This window comes from Propithecus coquereli, unplaced genomic scaffold, assembly GCF_000956105.1.
Source record: "Propithecus coquereli isolate 6110/MARCELLA unplaced genomic scaffold, Pcoq_1.0 Scaffold122, whole genome shotgun sequence".
NCBI lineage: Eukaryota > Metazoa > Chordata > Mammalia > Primates > Indriidae > Propithecus > Propithecus coquereli.
Window position 1 is genome coordinate 2,585,252 of NW_012136303.1, and position 17,982 is coordinate 2,603,233.

At 48.7% G+C, this 17,982-nt stretch overlaps 1 protein-coding gene across 1 annotated transcript in view; it reads right to left on the reverse strand.

Moving 5' to 3' along the window:
• ZNF341 (zinc finger protein 341) overlaps positions 1 to 12,253 on the reverse strand; it is a 38,812-nt gene extending 26,559 nt beyond the window's left edge. Inside the window, exons 1-5 of the mRNA XM_012665713.1 lie at positions 12,223 to 12,253; positions 7,580 to 7,690; positions 5,596 to 5,792; positions 2,214 to 2,363; positions 4 to 31 (exon numbers count right to left, since the gene is read on the reverse strand). Coding sequence (XP_012521167.1) covers positions 4 to 31; positions 2,214 to 2,363; positions 5,596 to 5,792; positions 7,580 to 7,690; positions 12,223 to 12,253 — 517 coding nt within the window. The remainder of the gene's footprint in view (positions 1 to 3; positions 32 to 2,213; positions 2,364 to 5,595; positions 5,793 to 7,579; positions 7,691 to 12,222) is intronic.
• Positions 12,254 to 17,982: the final 5,729 nt, after the last annotated feature.

The following is a 17,982-nucleotide window of genomic DNA, read 5'->3' on the forward strand; positions in this document are numbered from 1 at the left end:
AGCTGGGCACGGAATGCATGTTCAGGCTGCTCTGAAATCAGAAGAGGAAAATCAAAGTGTTATAGCCTCTTGATACTAACTATCTTATTTATTAGCAAGGAAGAACATTTGCCTTAGCCAGCCACATGGAAGGAACAGCTACTCACAGGGCAGCCAAAGGACAGGGCTGAGAGGGGATAGGGAAGCAAAGTCATGGGAGAATTAAGAGGCCTCAGCTTGGCGCTGCCATCCCTTCTCTCTATGGAAGTAGACAGGAATGACCCAGTTCACGTTGGAAAGAGTTAATACAGTAGGCTTAATGTTGCTACGTTAAGAGGGATTGCTTGTAAGACTGGCTCTTGACTGGTGTCTGAGAACTTGGCTTGTGGAATATTCTCTTTATTCATAAGGCTATTTTGCCCACCTTGAGCACTGATACACTGGACCAGCTCATCTAAACTGTTTGCACAAAAAATGTGATTTTTGGTGAACAACTTATTCCCTTCTGAGAGTCTGGAATTTTGGTCACGGTGGCTGGTCACCTATGTGACCAATCCCCAATAAAAACCCTGGCCCTTGAGTCTTAAGTGCGTTTCCCTGGGAAGAAACACTGCACCTGTGTTGCTGCACTTCGCTGCTGGAGGCAGGAGTGTGTTTCGTGCAGGCCCTCCCCTCTCCACCGACAGAGAACTCTGGATACCTATGCCTGGATTCCTCCAGATCCCACCTGACATGTCTTTTTCCCTTGCTGAACCTGGTGTGAGTTTTTATTTTTAACTAATCCCTTGACAGATTATTGGTGTGTATCCTTTTGCTGTAATAAACCATAGCCATGAGTACAACAACCTCTGAGTCCTGGGAGTCTTTCTAGAGAATCACGGAGTGTATGGGTGATTGTGGACCCCTGAAACACAGCCATCGACTTCTATAAGTTGTTTTTTTTTTTTTGAGACAGGGTCTTGCCCTGTCACCTAGGCTAGAGTGCAGTGGTGTCGTCAGAGCTCACTGCATCCTCATACTCCTGGGCTCAAGTGATCCTCCTGTCTCACCCTCCTGAGTATCTGCGACTACAGGTATGTGCCACCATGCCCAGCTAATTTTTATATTTTTTTTGTAGAGATGAGGTCCCACTTGTGCTCAGGCTGGTCTTGAACTCCTGGCCTCAAGTGATTCTCTGCCTTGGGCTCCCAGAGTGCTAGGATTACAAGTGTGAGCGGTTGGCATCGGTCAGTGGCTGTCTGACTTCTACAAATTTATTGTACAAAAATAATCAAGTATGTAGGCAAAAATATTAAATGTCTGTACATGGATGCTTACTTCAGCAGTTTTCATAACAGAAAAAATGGCAACGACCTACATGTCCAGACATAGAAAGCTGGCTAAATAGAGGATGGTCTCTCCATAAGGTGCGATCCTCTGTGGCTGTTAAAATGACGACGCTGACCAGCATTTCATAAAGCGTGCTTCTCTTCATTGCTGTTCCTTGGGTTCCATGGGCAAACATGTTTGGGAAAAAAAATCTAGGTTGATAAAATCAAGAAAAACCCAGGACAGAGAGAGGAGAGAAGTAGAACACCTGCACCCTAGGCTGGTTTGACCAGAGATCCTTTCTGTACAGAAAAATCCCAAGGAGCCACTGTGTATTTTCTAATGTTTTTCTAATGGATGGGACACTTTTGTTAAGAATAAAAGCAGAAGTCAAGGCCAGGAACGGTGGCTAACACCTATAATCCTAGCACTCTGGGAGGCCAAGGCAGGAGGATGGCTTGAGGTTAGCAGTTCAAGACCAGCCTGAGCAAGATCGAGACCCCGTCTCTACAAAAAATAGAAAAATTAGCCAGGCATTGCGGCACATGCCTATAGTTCCAGCTACTTGGGAGGCTGAGGCAGGAGGATTGTCTGAGCGGAGGAGTTTGAGGTTGTAGTGAGCTGTGATGATGCCACGGCACTCTAGCCTGGGCAACAGAGTGAGATCCTGTCTCAAAGGAAAAAAAAAAAAATCCAGAAGTCAAAATGGCTGGACTATGGCTGTGAAAACTTTTATGTTCTGGGTCCCCACATGAGTGTTAGAGCTTCCCTACCAACAGCAGAGGTGACCAAGGGGAAACTGATAGTCCCCCTTAGTGTTGAAGAGAGCTGGGGCCAAGCCCCCTCATTCTAAAAGATTCTGAATTCACAGGAGTTAACATGCAGGTCTAGAAGCAAAACCCTGTGAGATGCCTGCCACCTCTTACCTGCACAGGCGGGGGGCCCTGGGGCATGGGCTGGTCCAGGGACGTGAAGGCCGACATGGCAGACATGAGCACATCATCACTCACCAAGATGTTCCCCTGCACCAGGGTCTGGATCAGTGGGGACGGGGGCACTGTGATGTATGTGGAGATCTGGATGGAGAGGGAGAGAGAGAATGAGAATGAGAGAGTGTATGTGTGGACATGTCTGAGACTCTGTAAGGAAGCTGAGGGTATGGTGCAAAAGATCCAGGTTCTAGAGTCCCACTGACCGGGGTTCCATCTCTGCCTCGCTGCTCCCTGCTGCATAGCCCTGGGAAGGTCACTCTACCTCTCTGAGCCTCCACTTAATCATCCACCAGAGGAGGAGAATAAGTTGCACCTCTCTCTAAGGCACATACGTTATGACCCAGCAATAATACTTCCTGGTATCCATCCTAGAGAAATACTCACACATGCCCAAAGAAGTCCAGAAACCAGAGTATTCTGCATAGCCTTGTTTCTAATAGTGAAAAACTGTAAATCACCTAAATGTCCGTAAATAGGGGAATGAATTGAAAAATTTTACAATATAGTCATGGCATAGAATACTATATAGCAAGTACAAGGTAACTGCATGAAAAACTAAGTTACATAATATTAATATGTAGATTATATATTCTTAATCTAAAACAATAGTACTACATAATTCCTGCATGGATTTAAATATGTGAAAGATTCTTAAGTCAAGAAGGATATCCCGGCCGGGCGTGGTGGCTCACGCCTGTAATCCTAGCACTCTGGGAGGCCGAGGCGGGTGGATTGTTTGAGCTCAGGAGTTCGAGACCAGCCTGAGCAAAAGCGAGACCCCGTCTCTACCAAAAATAGAAAGAAATTAATTGGACAGCTAAAAATATATAGGAAAAAAATAAGCCGGGCATGGTGGCGCATGCCTGTAGTCCCAGCTACTCGGGAGGCTGAGGCAGGAGGATCGCTTGAGCCCAGGAGTCTGAGGTTGCTGTGAGATAGGCTGACGCCACGGCACTCTAGCCCGGGCAACACAGTGAGACTTTGTCTCAAAAAAAAAAAAAAAAAAAAAGGATATCCCTCAATAGTTACCTAGGGGCAGAGGAATACTGCCAGAGGGACTTTAATCTGTAACATTCTAACTTTTAAAAAGGAGAAGGGAAGCAAGTATTACTTGCAAACATACAAATTCATAATAAAAATAATATCATATTCAGACCAATAGTGAGGATGACAGGCAGAACTTATAAGAAAGTGTCAAATATCAGTGACTACTCCTCTTGGTAGCTGTAAAGGGTGTTTGTTTTCTATTATTCTATACGGATAGGCCCTTGGCACCTTCTAGTTCACCTGTCTCTGTGAAACCTCCAGCAACTGCAGAGGCTCTGGGTCCCAGTGCTCAGAGTCTGTTCAGAGATGGGATGTCTTTGCCCTCAACCAAGCAAAGGTAGTCCAGACAGGTTAGGGAAATGCCCCGTGTTATGGCCAGGAAAGGTAGCATAGATTTTGGTTCGCTTGTATTTTTACAATGTCACATGAGTTAGTCTGAGACGAAAAATGGGAAATTACAACCCATTTTGCATCCCAGTCACTTAGGCAGGGGCTCTCTCCTTGCCCATAACCAACTGCTTGTGTTCTGAAGTCTTTTCTTTGCCCAATCCTGGATGAGTTTCCCTCTCTCCTTTTATTGGAAAAAAGGGGGGAAAGGGAATATTTTCTGCTAGCAAAACTCATAATCAAGCAGTGAGGAAAATGTGTATGTTCTGTGCTAGAAGATATTTGTGGCAACTTGAAAAGTTTCAAGCTATATGTCCTATGGGTCTGGGGTGAATGCTTTTATTTTGATGGCAGGAATTATGTCTACACCATAAATAAAGATAATGTTCTAAAGGAATAAGGAAGCCAGGTGCGGTGGCTCAAGCCTGTAATCCCAGCACTCTGGGAGGCTGAGGTGGGAGGACTGCTTGAGCTCAGGAGTTCGAGATCAGCCTGAGCAAGACCCCATCTCTATAAAAAATAGAAAAATTAGCCCAGTGTGGTGGCACACCTGTAGTCCCAGCTACTCAGGAGGCTGAGGCAGGAGGATCGCTCAAGCCCAGCAGTTTGAGGTTGTAGTGAGCTATGATGACTCCACTGCACTCCAGCCTGGGTGACAGAGCAAGACTCTGTCTCTCTCATACATACTTACATACTTACATAAATAAATAAATAAAGGAATAAGGAGAGAAAACGAAGCTAAAGGGAAATTCAACCCTTGACCTGGCATCCTGAGATATGCTCAGCCTACTTTATGAGGAAGTCTTTAATCTATCTATGAGCCCTCCACCCAGAGTGTCTTTGCTCTAGAATTGTGTTCTTGACTGAGGATTCTAGAAGCTTCTCCGATACCTGCAGCCTGGCCTTCTCCTCTAACCTCCAGACTTGGAGGTCTGCACTGTCTACATCAGTACCATCTCCACTTAAATGTCCGAGAGCATCTCAAATCCACCGTGTCCACCGGAACTCCTGACATCCCCCCCAAAATCTTCTCCTCAAAGATCCCCCACTTCAGTTAATGGCAACTCCCCCATGGGAGTCACCCTTGACTCCCCTTTATCTCACAGTCCTCACCCAACTGATCCACAAACTCTGTTAGCAACACCTTCAAGATATTTCTGAAATCTCACCACCTCCACTGCCACCACCCTCGTCAAGCTGCCACCATCCATTGCCTGGATTTGTATGACATCCCCCTAATGGGTCCCCTGGCTCTCTCTCTTGTCCCCCATCAAAGTCTATTCTCTGTACAGCAGCCAGAGGGACCTGGTTAAAAGGTGCCTCAGACGATGTCCCTCTCCTGCTCAACACCCTCTGCCCACTGGCTGCCATCTCACTCTGGGTGAAAGCCCATAGGGCCCACACAATCTTCTAGAACCTTATCATCTCCCACTCCCTCCCACCCAGCCCTGGTCACTGTCACCTCATTGTAGTTCCTGGAAAAACCCAGCACTCTTCCGCCTCAGGACCTCTGCACTTGGCTAATCCCTTCGCCCAGATCACTGTTCCCCATGCTAGCTGCGTGACTCATTTCCTCACCCTCTTAGGTCTCTGCTCAAATGTCGCCTCTTCACAGAGTCCTCCTCCAAGCACATACGATATACAATATGGCAAAACCTCCCACCCTGTCTTGGCATCCCCTACCCCTCTGCATGTAACATGCTGAGAAAGTACATCTTTATACATTTGTCTGTGTACTATCCATCTCGGCCAACTGCACAGGCAGGGACTTGGTCTGTCTGTCCATCACTGTAACCCTAGTGCCCAGCACAATGCCTGACACACAGTAGGTGCTCAGAAAGACTTGCTAAATGAATGAATGAACAAATGAATGAATGAATACCTGGCGATTGGCAGGAGGTGGGGCCTGCTGGACGGCCGTGGGTGCTGCTGAAGGTGTGTAGATGCTGTTGGTGGCCAGCGAGACTGTGGCCAGGGCGGGAGCATTCCCCTGGCACTGTTCCCGCTTATGGGTCATAAATGCTGGCAGCGAGTTGAATTGCTTCTTACACTTCCCGCAGAGAAAGACATCCTCGTCATCTAGTGGTCATCCCCACGGATGTAGTGGCAAAGGGGGCACAGACAGAGCAGAGTAATTGGAAAAAAAGCAAGAATAAGTCAGGGGACATCACTGTGAGAAATAGGAGGACATCTGCAGCTGACCATGAGAACAGCGATCTGAGCAGTACTCCATGACTCGGTGTGCATGTGTCAAGCATCAACTATGTGCTTCTTAGCAGCTTTCAAAACCACCTGGGCACCTGCAGGAATAGTTGGCCATGTGCAACCACGTACTAAATAATTAGAAATCAAGAAATAGTAAAGCAGGTTCACTTTAAAACTAAGAAGTTCAAAATCTTTATCCTGCCCGAATTTATTTATCAGTCGCCAAATGGGCCATGTGATCACACTCCTCTATGCCTTTACTCCCACTGCTCCCCTTGCCAAGCTGCTTCTCTCAGAACAACTTCTGCAAGGCTCAGCTTAGATGTCACCTCCTCCAGGAAGCCTTCCTACTGCCAGTGGCCTCAGTGCTGTCCTCTGGCACACCTCTCATACCAGTTTTCTCACCACCACTAGACTGTGAGTCCTCTAAGGGAAGGAAATACATCTTATTTTATCACCATAGCTACAATATCTCCTTGGCACATAAGAGGTTCTGAAAGGATGTTTGTTGAATGAATAAAGAACTAAATGAATGACTGCTACAGTTAACAACACACCCATTACTAAAGGCCTGCCACAGGCATGCACTGCCTCAAGCACCTAACATGGTGTAGCAGAAATGTCTGTTATTCAATTCTAACTGTAACCTTCTTACACCTAATACACATTTTAATGGGAAACATGGTTTCCTTGTTAATATATTTCCCAGCCTTCTTTGTAGTTAGGCATGCCATGTGACAGAATTCTGACCAATGGGATGAGGACAGAAGTGTACTGTATATGCAACTTCCCCTTAAAAGAAAAGGGTATGACTTCCACTCCCTGGGGTCTTCCCTTTGTGTTGGCTGGAATGTGGAATCGAAGTGGGAGCTGGAGCAGCCACCCTGGCCTACAGCTTGAGGGCAGTGGAGCCACAAGAAAGAAGGGGTCTGAGTTTCACCATACCCATCCCAAATGCTCATCAGGACTTCATGTAACAGAGCAACTAACTTTAATCCTGTAGAAACCACACGAAACTCTCATTTCTTATTTATAACAGCTGAAACTGAATCCCAAGTACTCTCATAAGATTCCTATGAGGTAGGACAGTTACCTCCATTTTTACAGATGTGGAAACTGAGGCACAGAGAGGTTAACTCACTGGTCCGGGGTCACAGAGCCAGGAACTATGGGAACAAGGATTTAAACCTAGGTGTGTATCTCCCTGTCCCTAGTGTGATTCCCAAGTACTCAAAAATGTTTGTGGAATGAATAAATGAACACACAGACTCCCACAGAAACTTCCAAAAGAAGTCCCTTATCCTCTCTGTGTCTCATGGGCCTGGCCTCTAAATGGGAGAAATTCATGCTCAGTCTGTTCTTTCCGTAGAGGGGAGGCTGAATAGTCACTTCCAGGGCAAAGGTACAAGCGTTGCCAGGCATCAGGGCTCCCACTACTCCCTGCATCATGACCCCATCTCTCCACTTTCACTAAGTGGTTGAGAGAGGATGTCCCCAGAGCTAAGCAGAGACAGGCATGAGCCTAAAAGTCCAGGCTGGGAGGAAGAGGAGAAGGGACATCCCGGGGACCATAGTGGGCAGTTGACATCCCCATGTGAGCCTCCCTATTTTCCATGGGGAGCCACTCACCCTTCCACTGGTGAACCCGAGCAGATACTCACCCAGTGGCTGGATAGCAGGGGGTGCAGTGACGCTCTGGCCTGTCGGATCAGGGACTGCTCCTTGGCCATCCAACAATGACTGGACGGCCAGAACGGTCTGATTGTCCATCCCTGAGAAAACAAATGCAGCCTCTGTGGGACACAGGCCCAGCATCCTGCTCTGACTTCACCCCTACAAGCCAGACCCGCTGCAAAACCCCCACAGCAAAGACGGTTGGCTATGATCCAACATACATTCTCCCCTACTTCCATTGTAATAGAACCCGAGATTTTGGGCTGGAAACATGGTCCCAGAATAAAAATTACACCTCTCAGTCTCTCTTACAACTAGGAAATGACTAAATTCTGGCCAATGGGTTATAAGTAATGGTGTTATATGGCAGCTGCTGGGAAGTCTCCTTAAAAGCTGCTTGGTGTGTGACCCCTTTTTTTGTCCCATCCTCCATTCTGCTTCCTAGAACAAGAGTATGACAGTAGGAATTCTGCCCACCATCCTGGACCATTGGCACAAACCCTAGGGATTGCAGGAAAAAATGCTGCAAAGATCCTGGGCCTCTGAGGACCTTGTAGAACACAGCCACCTCATATCCTAGACTGCCTTCCACTGGACTTTCATATGAAAGAAATAACCTTCCAGCCAGTCTAAGCCACTGCTAGCTTGGGCTCCTCTCTTACTCACGGCTGACGCTAATCCTAAGTGATGCAGCCCCTCAGGAAATCATGTTACCCTGTCTTCCTCATCCACACACCACAAACCCTACAGATCTGTTTGCACTCAGCCGTTCTTGCCTTCCTTATTTTCCAATGTGTGCTTGTCTTTTCTGTTCCTCAACGAACAATATAACCTGAATTTATGGTTGGGGGCCTGATACGGTGACCTCTTCCAGGTTTCCTAATCAGTTGTCACTGTTGAGGTTCACAGTAGTTCACTGTCCAGCTGAATCACTAGATGGACAACAGGCCTCCTCACATCTAAGTGGCCACCAAGGCACATTGCCTCCCTCCCAAATAACCCAGAGGGTGCCTCCTCTCTGTGTCCCCATAACCAGTGCTCTGCCTCCAACCTCTCAGCTCTTTCCTGGATGCCTGCCTCAGCTTCTAACTGCAATGCAAACTAAAACCATTAGCTCCTGCAGCCAAACTGAATCCATACTTCCCTGTCACAAAGCAGGAACAATGGTCCCTCCTGAGGCCAGCCCTTCCCTCCAACCTCTCCTGCTTCCTCAGGAACCACTCTCCCCAGTCAACCCCTCTCCCCACACTGTGCATGTACCCTCTCCTTCCCATCCAGTCTCTCCAGAATCTTGGAAGTCATGCTGCCATCTTTCCTCCCTTCAATGTCACGTATCCAACGAAGGTCGTTGACACCCTCTATCTCCTCTGCCCACCTTCCAGTCCTTTCCTCTCACTCTAGTGGGGCTTAATTTTCCACTATTCCACCCAAAACACCTTTCCCACGGTCACCAAAGCCCATCTGGCAGCACCTGACAGTCCTTGAAACACTCTGTTCCTGGTTCCAGGACACCACCCTCCCTGGGTCTTCTACCTTTCTGGTGCCTCCTTCCAGCCTCCTTTGCTCTCTTCTGTCCACACCTAAGTGTTCCTACGTAGAGGAGTTCCTTCTGTCTGGACTCTCTCCCCTCTCCCTCTTACACTGTCCCTCTGCTGTCTCATTCACCCCCAGTCTAGTTCCCCCCAATATCTGGAGTTGCAAATCTGGGGTTCATGCTCCCCTGAACAAGTGTCAATAAATCTTCTACCATTTTATGCAAATTTGCAAGTGTTTAAGCATTTGGGTACAAATCTGTACATGAATGTTCATAGCATTTTTATTTATAACAGTTCAGATATTCTTCAATGGGTGATTGGTTAAACTGTGGAATATCCACACCATGGAATACTACTAAGCAATAAAAAGGAACAAACTGTTGATACACACAACTTGGATGAATCTCTAGGAAATTATGACAGGTGAAACAAGCCCATCTTAAAGGTTGTATATTACATGAGTCCACTTATATAACATTCTTGAAATGACAAAATTTTAGAAAGGGAGACAGATCAGTGGTTGCCAGGCACCAGGGATGGCGGGAGAAGGGGAGAAATTTTGGGTGTGGCTATGAAGGGGCAACACCTTGTAGTGATGGAACTGTTCTGCAGGTTGACTGGCAGGTGATACACTATAGTTTTGCAAAATGGTACCACTGGGGGAATCTGGGTAAAGGATACATGGGATCACTCTATTATTTCTTACAACTGCATGCGAATCTACAGGGATAAAATGATTTCAAAATAAAAATTTGGCAGCCACGATGGCTCACACCTGTAGTCCCATTACTTTGAGAGACTGAGGCAGGAGGATCGCTTGAGCCAGACTTGTGGCACACACCTATAATCCCAGCTACTCAGGAGGCTAACGTAGGAAGATAGCTTGAGCCCAGGAGTTTCAGGTTGCAATGAACTATGATCAAGCCACTGCATTCCAGTCTGGGCAACAGTCTGTCTCAAAAAAATAAATAAACTAAATTAAAACATAAAAAGCTTAATCTTTAAAAATGCAGCCTGTCTAAAACTAAACTCAAATGTGTCATTCCCCACCCCTAAGTTTGTCCCTCTTCTAGTACTCCTCATCGATGAAAACACGTCCATAAGCCACAGCCCCTGGGCTACCCATTGATTCTTCCCTCAACCCACTGCTCCTCCTTCCCCACTCCCCATTTCTAGTGGCAAGCCTAGCCTATTCTTCCTCCCAAATGTCTCAAAGCCACTTTCTCTCCATCCCCACAGCTGTCCCCTGGCCCAGGCCACCATCAGTTCTCTGCTGAACAACCTCAGCTGGCCTTCCTGCTGTGAGGAAAATAAAAAGGGGGTGGTAGATGTGGGAGGCCAGGGGAAAGGGCAACAGGACTGCAGAGATCCAGGGAAGAGGGTCATCAAGGGTCATTGGAATGACCCAGGCAGTGGAAGCTGCATTTGCATAGCCCTAGGGGGAGAGAGGTCTCCTAGGATCCACAGTTCAGTGTGGGTGAGCAGCTAGAGATGAGGCCTCCATGGATTTGATGAAGCTGCTGAACTTTATTTTGGGATCAGTGTGGAGCTAAGAAAAGGTTTTCAGCAAAGGAGCAGCACAGTCTGATGTATGTTTTATAAGGTTCACACAGGCTGCTCTGGGAACAGACTGAAGGGGGCCAGAGGAGCAGTGGGGAGGTAAGAGAGGAGGCCACCTTTTACCTTTTCTCTAATTCCGTAATTTCTCTTTTTAATTTCAAAATAGTAAGGGGGTACAAATGTTTTAGGTTACATGGATCTCTTTTGTAATGTTTGAGTCCCAGCCATAGAGGTGGCCGTCACCCAAATAGTGTTCATTGTACCCATTAGGTAAGTTTTTGCCCCTCCCCTCCTCCCTCTTCCCCCCCTGGTTTATAATTCCATAATTTCTAATAATTGCTTGATCTATAATTTCTCTCCCTCACCAAATTGTGGGGGCAGGGACTGTGCCTGATTCAATGAGTATTCCTGAAACTGAACCACTCTAGATGGGGGGTTATCCATTTCCTGGTGGAAACTCCGATCCTCCAAGAAGTGAAGGGAAGTGGCTGAGATCTCAGGAGTTGCAGGACTCAAAGCCTCAGCCTCACACTGCCAGTACTTCCAGTTTGCATCCTGTCTGTATAAGCATCTCATCCCACCCTCCCAAAACATTATTGGTCTATACCTCCCACAGTGACTACTCTGCACCATGGCTCCGAGTGACTAAGGCTGTCCTTTCCACCCTGACGCTCAGCAGGTGCACATGGAGGCGCTCAGTGTTTGCTGTCTCCAAAGCCCACAATTCTCTGAGCCTTAGGACCACTCCCATCCGAGGCAGACCACAGGACAGTCAGCTGGCAGCCAATGTTTGCGGGCTTGGGTCTGGGAGCACCACGTCCCGGGCAGGTACACGGCCAGCACCCATCGTTTCTCGGCCTGAGTTTGTAAAACTGCACCCAGCATGGTGCACAGGGCAGGCACCCAGTGTTTGCTAGTTTGGGTCTGTAAGCTCCGAGTTCCGGCCTTGCATACAGGTGGCCCCTCTCCTCTCCTGGTCCGAATTTAAGAGACTACATTCCAGCAGGAGGCACACAGATGGCTCAGCAGAAGTTCTTCGTGGTCAGGCCGCCAAGGCCCTCCCACCCTGCAGCTGCTCCCGCACCACCCGACCCCTCAGCGCAGCCCTGCCAGCCCCGCGTCCGCGGAGCCGCCTCCCTCGCCGCGGCAGTTCCAGGCCTGGCCGGCCCGGGTCCCCGGCTGTTCCCTCCGGGAAGCCCCTCCCGCGCCGGCCCGAGGCCCTGCAGGGTGCAGCTGTTCCGGTCCCGCGACCCCCTCCCCGCCAGGCCGGCTCTGCCCGGCTGTTCCGGGCCCGGTGCCCCCCCCCCCCCCGGGCCTGGACTCTCGCGGCTGTTCCGGTCCCGTCTCCCCCCTCCCCCGCCAGGCCGCGGCTCCAGCGGCTGTTCCTGCCCGCGCCCCTCCCGCCCACAGGCTGTTCCGGCCCCGGCGCCCTCCGCCCCGCGGCCGCCGCGCGCCCTAAGCCGGGCGCAGCGAGGGCGCGGCGGGAGGGGGCGCAGCGCGGAACAGCCGCCTCCCCCGGCCCCGCCGCCGCTCACCCTCCAGGGCCTCAAAGATCGCCTGCGCCATCTTGGAACCGCCGCCGCGGGAGCCGAAGCGGGGCAACGCGAGCATTGTGGGAGCCGCGGCGGCGCGGGGCCGCCAGGGGGCGCCCGGGAGCCGCCGCCAAGCCTCTCGCTCGGGAACCCCAGCATCCATAGGCTCCCCGGCCCCGCCTCGATGACCCAGTCACCGGCGCATGTGGACCCCTATGCCCTCCTCACTTGAACGTCCAACTCTACGTCAGTACCCCTATATGCGCCACACATGGGACCTCTCAGCCCTATTATCTGAACTCCCGTCCCCACCTCACCGGACTAGATCCGCCAACTCTGACACACTCCCGCATTCCCACTGCACGTGTCCCCCAGCTCTGCAACACGGACCCGATCTCCACCGCGCACGGTATACCTCAACTTTGCAACAACAGCCCTGTTGCCACCTCCCCCAGACCACCCAACTCTGTCACAAGGACCTCCTCCAACTGTGCGACACAGATTCCCATCCTTTGTCATAGACTTCCCATTCCCCCTCCCACAGCGACCCTCATCTCTGCCTGTTGGGGGCCACCTGTCCTCATGTGACTCCCTTCTCTGCCTGGGCTTACTCCCCGTCATCTCCCAGAGATTCCCCCAAGACTGTTACATAACCCCTCATTTCCACCTGCTGAGGACTTCCGATCCCTGCCTCTGGAGACCCCATTTCTGTCACATAAACCCCCAATGCCCGCCTCAGCCACTCCCAGCCCAGCCTCTTAGGGACCCCATCTAGGTCTCACAGGATGAGAGAGGCGCCCATCATTCGGACCCCCGGTCAAACACTGACCGCTGTCTCGTCTTCATTCATGCTCCGCGGGCTGCTTATTGAGGGCCTGCTGTGCATGGCTGTGATAGCTCTGGAACTACGTGGTCTTTTCCCAGAGAGGAGTGAGGGAAAAAGACAGACGTTAAATCTTAAAAGTTATTTAATTACAACCTATGATAGTGGTTTCCAGGAAGTACTCTTTGGCAACAAGGCAGAGTTGGGAGAGCGCCTGAGGGGAGGGGGGAACCAGAGAGGTGCCATTGTTAAAGAAAAAATTCAATGATCCTTGCGAAACTGCAGTAAGGAAGACTTTATCCAGGACCATCGAGCTGCGGAAGGGATCACTGTGATGGGGTCTCGCAGTGGAGGGGAGAGATTGGGCTCAACTCTGAACACAGCTTGGGCAAGAGGGAATTTAGAGCCAAGGAGCAGAGTGGAACTCAATGGATGGAAAATTACTAAGAGGAAATATCAGGAGTAAGGCGGATTCTGGGCTGGGAGTGGTGGCTCAAGCCTGTAATCCTTACACTCTGGGAGGCCGAGGCGGGAGGATCACTTGAGCTCAGGAGTTCAAGACCAGCCTGAGCAAGAGTGAGACCTGTTCTCTACTAAAAATAGAAAAAATTAGCCGGGCATGGTGGCATACACCTGTGGTCCCAGCTACTAGGGAGGCTGAGGCAGGAGGATAGTTTGAGCCCAGGAGATTGATGTTTCTGTGAGCTGAGCTGACGCCATGGCACTCTAGCTTGGGCAAGAGAGCAAGATCTGTCTCAAAAAAAAAAAGAGAAATGTTCTGTGACTTTAAATATTTTCTTCTGGGAGGAGATAAAGGTACTTTAGACAGAACGGTCAGGAAGGGCCTCTCTGAGGAGGTGGACCTGAGAAATGAGATGGAGTCAGCTTAGTGAAAATGGAATAGAAGGCAGAGGGACCAGCAAGTGCAAAGACCCTGAGGCCAAAATGAAAGGAGGCCAAGAATTGTGAAGGGGCAGCTGAGGGTACTAAGTGAGGTATGGGTAGAGGGGGATGAGGATGAAGAGATGACCAGAGCCACAATTAGGGTTTAGGTTTTATTCTGAGGGTGACTGCAGATACATGACAGAAAAGATTCCACCAACACAAGGCAAAGCAAGCGTTGACAGCTTTCCATGTGTTTCTACACATCCAGGTACACGTTGTGCACATAGATTTTTATCTGCTCTGCAGGCCTTTGCACATGTGCTGTTCTCTTTCTGAAATGCCATCCCTCATTGCAACAGTAGGAGCTTGGCTTCTGGCCTCCTCTGAGAAGCTTTTCAGATCCTCAGGGGTGAACTCTCTCCCTCCCTTGCCATTCTAGGTTCTCACAGTACCTGGTACAACTCCTATCATGTGATAATCTCTGGCTATAGGCAGTTCCCTTTTTCTCCACCCCCTTAAGAGGGAGCCCCCTAAACAGGGGAGGCACTGCATCCATTCAGGTTGGACCTCAGGGCTTGGCACAGAGGCAACCCGGGAAATGCTTGACTGAAGGCTTGACATATGTGACAACTGAATGAGATTCAGGAAGGGAGAGCCCCACTGCCAGCAGGCTCCCCAGGCAGGCTACCCCCATTACAAACTTTCCACTCCTTACTGCCATTTCTTCCTCCACCAAAAACTTATCAGTCCCATGTCCCATTCCCTCAGGTCCACTGGTTGGCACTGAACAGAATCCAAGCACAGCTTAGAGATTCCTGGGTTAAGTAATGTAGTAATTCCAGGCATGGAGCCAAGTAGGGAAGAGGGAATGTTTGGGAAATTTCAAATGTCTCACTTCACAATGAGGGTTCCAGCCACCCCAGAAAAGTAACTTCTCTATAGGGAGGGGAGAGTCATAAGCAGCTTAAACCAGACTGCCAGCTATGAGGGGAAGAAAGTACGGACACAAAGCAATGCCAGGTCCTGACTTCTTGTTAGGTTTATTGGTATCAGTAGGAGGCAGCAAGCATGGTGGCTGTTATGGACTGAATTGTGTCCCCCACCCAAATTCATATGTCAATGCCTAGCCCCCAGTACCTCAGAATGGGACTATGGAGATAGGGTCTTTAAAAAGGTAATTAAGGTTAAATGAGGTCATATAGGTGGGCCCTAATCTAATGTGACTGATGCCCTTGTAAGAAGATGAAATTAGGACACACACATAGATGGGGTGACCATGTGAGGACATGGTGAGAAGGCAGCCATCTGCAAGCCAAGGAGAGAGACCTCAGGAGAAATCAAACTTGCTGAGACCTTGCTCTTGGACTTCTAGCCTCCAGAATTGTGAGAAATTAAATTTCTGCTGCTAAGCTACCCAGGCTATGGTATTTTGTTATGGCAGCCCTAGCAAACTAATACAGTGGCTAAGATCAGAGACTCTGGAGCCAGGTGGTCTGGATTCAAATCCTGGCTCCACAATTTACTAGCTACATCATCTTGGGCATGTTACTTTGCTTTTCTGTGCCTCAGTTTCCCATAGGTTAAGTGGTCATGGTTATAGTACCTACCTACCAGGGATGCTGTGAGAATGAAATGGTTAATAAAGCATTCAGGAAACAATCCCCGGAACACAGAAAGTACTCATTATATAAATTTTATTTCTCTGAGCAAATGTGAACAAACAGGCCCTGTCCTAAGGAACTCAGAGTGACAAAATCAAAATGGGCCACCAGACAATAAGTGTTCCCATTATGGCAACTCTATCCTTAGCAGGCTGGGAGGTTCCTTGAGGGCAGAAACTTTATCTATGTGAAAAAGGACTTAGCAAAACAGAGTGCCCAGGAAGAACTTGTGAAACTAACGAGTTTCCAAACACCCTCTCTTGATTCTGGGCCACGTGTCAGGGCTTAGTGACTGATTTTTCATGGGAGTAGTAGGCGATATTTCTAGAAGATTCTGTTTGGTTCCTTTTCAAATTTGCCACTAAAAAAATTAGTTTTCTGTTCCCAGTGGCTATTTTGCAGCTTTAAATTTTCTGTAAACATCTAAAAAAAAAAACTTGTGTCTGTGAATTATAATACTTGAAATCTGTGTTGATCTGTTGATTGTTCTTCATGTTGTCTTCGGGGTCTGGTTACCTCTGATTATGTGCTGGTCATCACCCTAGAAAAATTATTCGTAGTGGATTCTTGAAGCCAAAGATGGATGTGCCCTTCTCCAGAGAGGCTTTGTATTTGCTTTTTGTAGAGGGTTTAGGGGTGCTTCCAGTTAGTTATCACCTCAAACTAGGTTCCTGGTTCCTAGCTTGAGATTTTTTTGATCTACCAGGCTCTAATCCCTGGGTTGCAAAAGGACTCGTCAGTGGTCACAACTTCCCAAGGAAGAGCTTTTAAAAAAATTCCCATTTCATTTACCTTCAACTGTTCTGCTCGCACCAAGGCAACTTTTTCTGCAGCTCCTTAGGGCTAGTGGTGTGGACTGTACAGCAGGTTCATATCACATTAGACTTGGGCGAAACTCTTTGGAATCTCAGCTTAATGTGAGGAGGTTCTCCTGTAAGACTCCTCACTTCGGGCAAGCCCTGGACTTTCACTTTTGACCCTCTTTCCTTTCGTGGTTGACAAACTGAAACTCACAGGTTCAATACTGACAAATGCCCTCGAGTCATAAGTGGCTTTGGTTCTTCAACATTCCAATCCTCCTGCTAACTATCTGGTTGCTGCCTTTCACTCAGTAATTGATCTGGGCATTCCTCATACTTTAAAGCACTTCAGCGTTTTTAAGAGGATATTTTTATTTATGATCTAACATAGTCACTACTTTCAGAGGAAGGATTAACTGAATAAACTATTAATAGTCCACTGTTCCAAAAGAAAAACCCCAGAAAATATAGTTTCAGTGATAAAATAGGTCCAGCACACCTATGTCCTTCACTGATTTCTGAAATTGTTCTTTCTCTCACAGGAGGAAATAATATCACAGGTAAATACCATGTGGCCCAAGTACCAGGGGACACCCTTACAAGTCACAGCCACGACTCAATGTGTAGCTATTATCCAGTGACAACTCCATACAGTGATGTCTTATGTAAATGTCACATATCAATGCTCTGGGAGATGGCAAGCCAAAATTGTGTATTGCTTCAACAAGCATGTGTTGGGGACCCACCACGTGCCAAGTACTGGGATTACAGCAGAAAACAAGAGGGAAATGGACAATGAACATGTTGCAAACAAACAATTTCAAAGTATGAAAAGTTCCATGAAGGAAAAAAAAAACAGGTTAATGAATCAGAGTGGATGGACATCTAGGAAGGCCTTTGTGATGAGGTGGCATTTGAACTGAAACCTGAAGGTTGAGAAGCCAGCCATGGAAACAGCTGAGGGTGATGCATACCAGGCAGGAAAACAGCAAGTGCGAAGGCCCTACAATAGAAGGGTTCTTGGCATGCTCAAGGAACAGGAAGGAGGCCAGTTTGGCTGGAGAGGAGTGAGGCGACAAGTGATAGACTGTGGGGTTAGAGAGGGAAGGCCAGATCACAGATCTTCTCTTGTGGGCCTTGGGGAGGAGTTTGGATTTCATAAATGCAACGTATTGTGATTTTACACTCTGGGAAGATCGCTGTAACACCTACTCAGAACTGTCATGTGTAAAGATGACGCCTTGTTCACTCACCCCAACTCTAAGGAGGGCGGTCCCTCTTCCAGGAAACCTCCCGCTAAGCACCCAGCTCATTTCAAGCCCACGCGTGAACCGAACGCGTTCCAAAGGGAAATGTCTTCTGATTGGACAAATCTGGGCGTATGACCTTCCTGAGGGTGAGTCAGGCAGAGCCCACTGTCATTGGTTACAAGCTCTCCTTTCTCTTCCAATCAGACATCTATTCCGAAGAGTGCGCTCGTCCCTTTCTCCTTCTGAGACGAAAGCGCTCGTGATTGGCTCTCTCTGTATGAGTGACAGCAGACCCAGCATATGGGCGCCACGACGTGGCGGCGCGGCCTAGGCGCCGAAGGCAG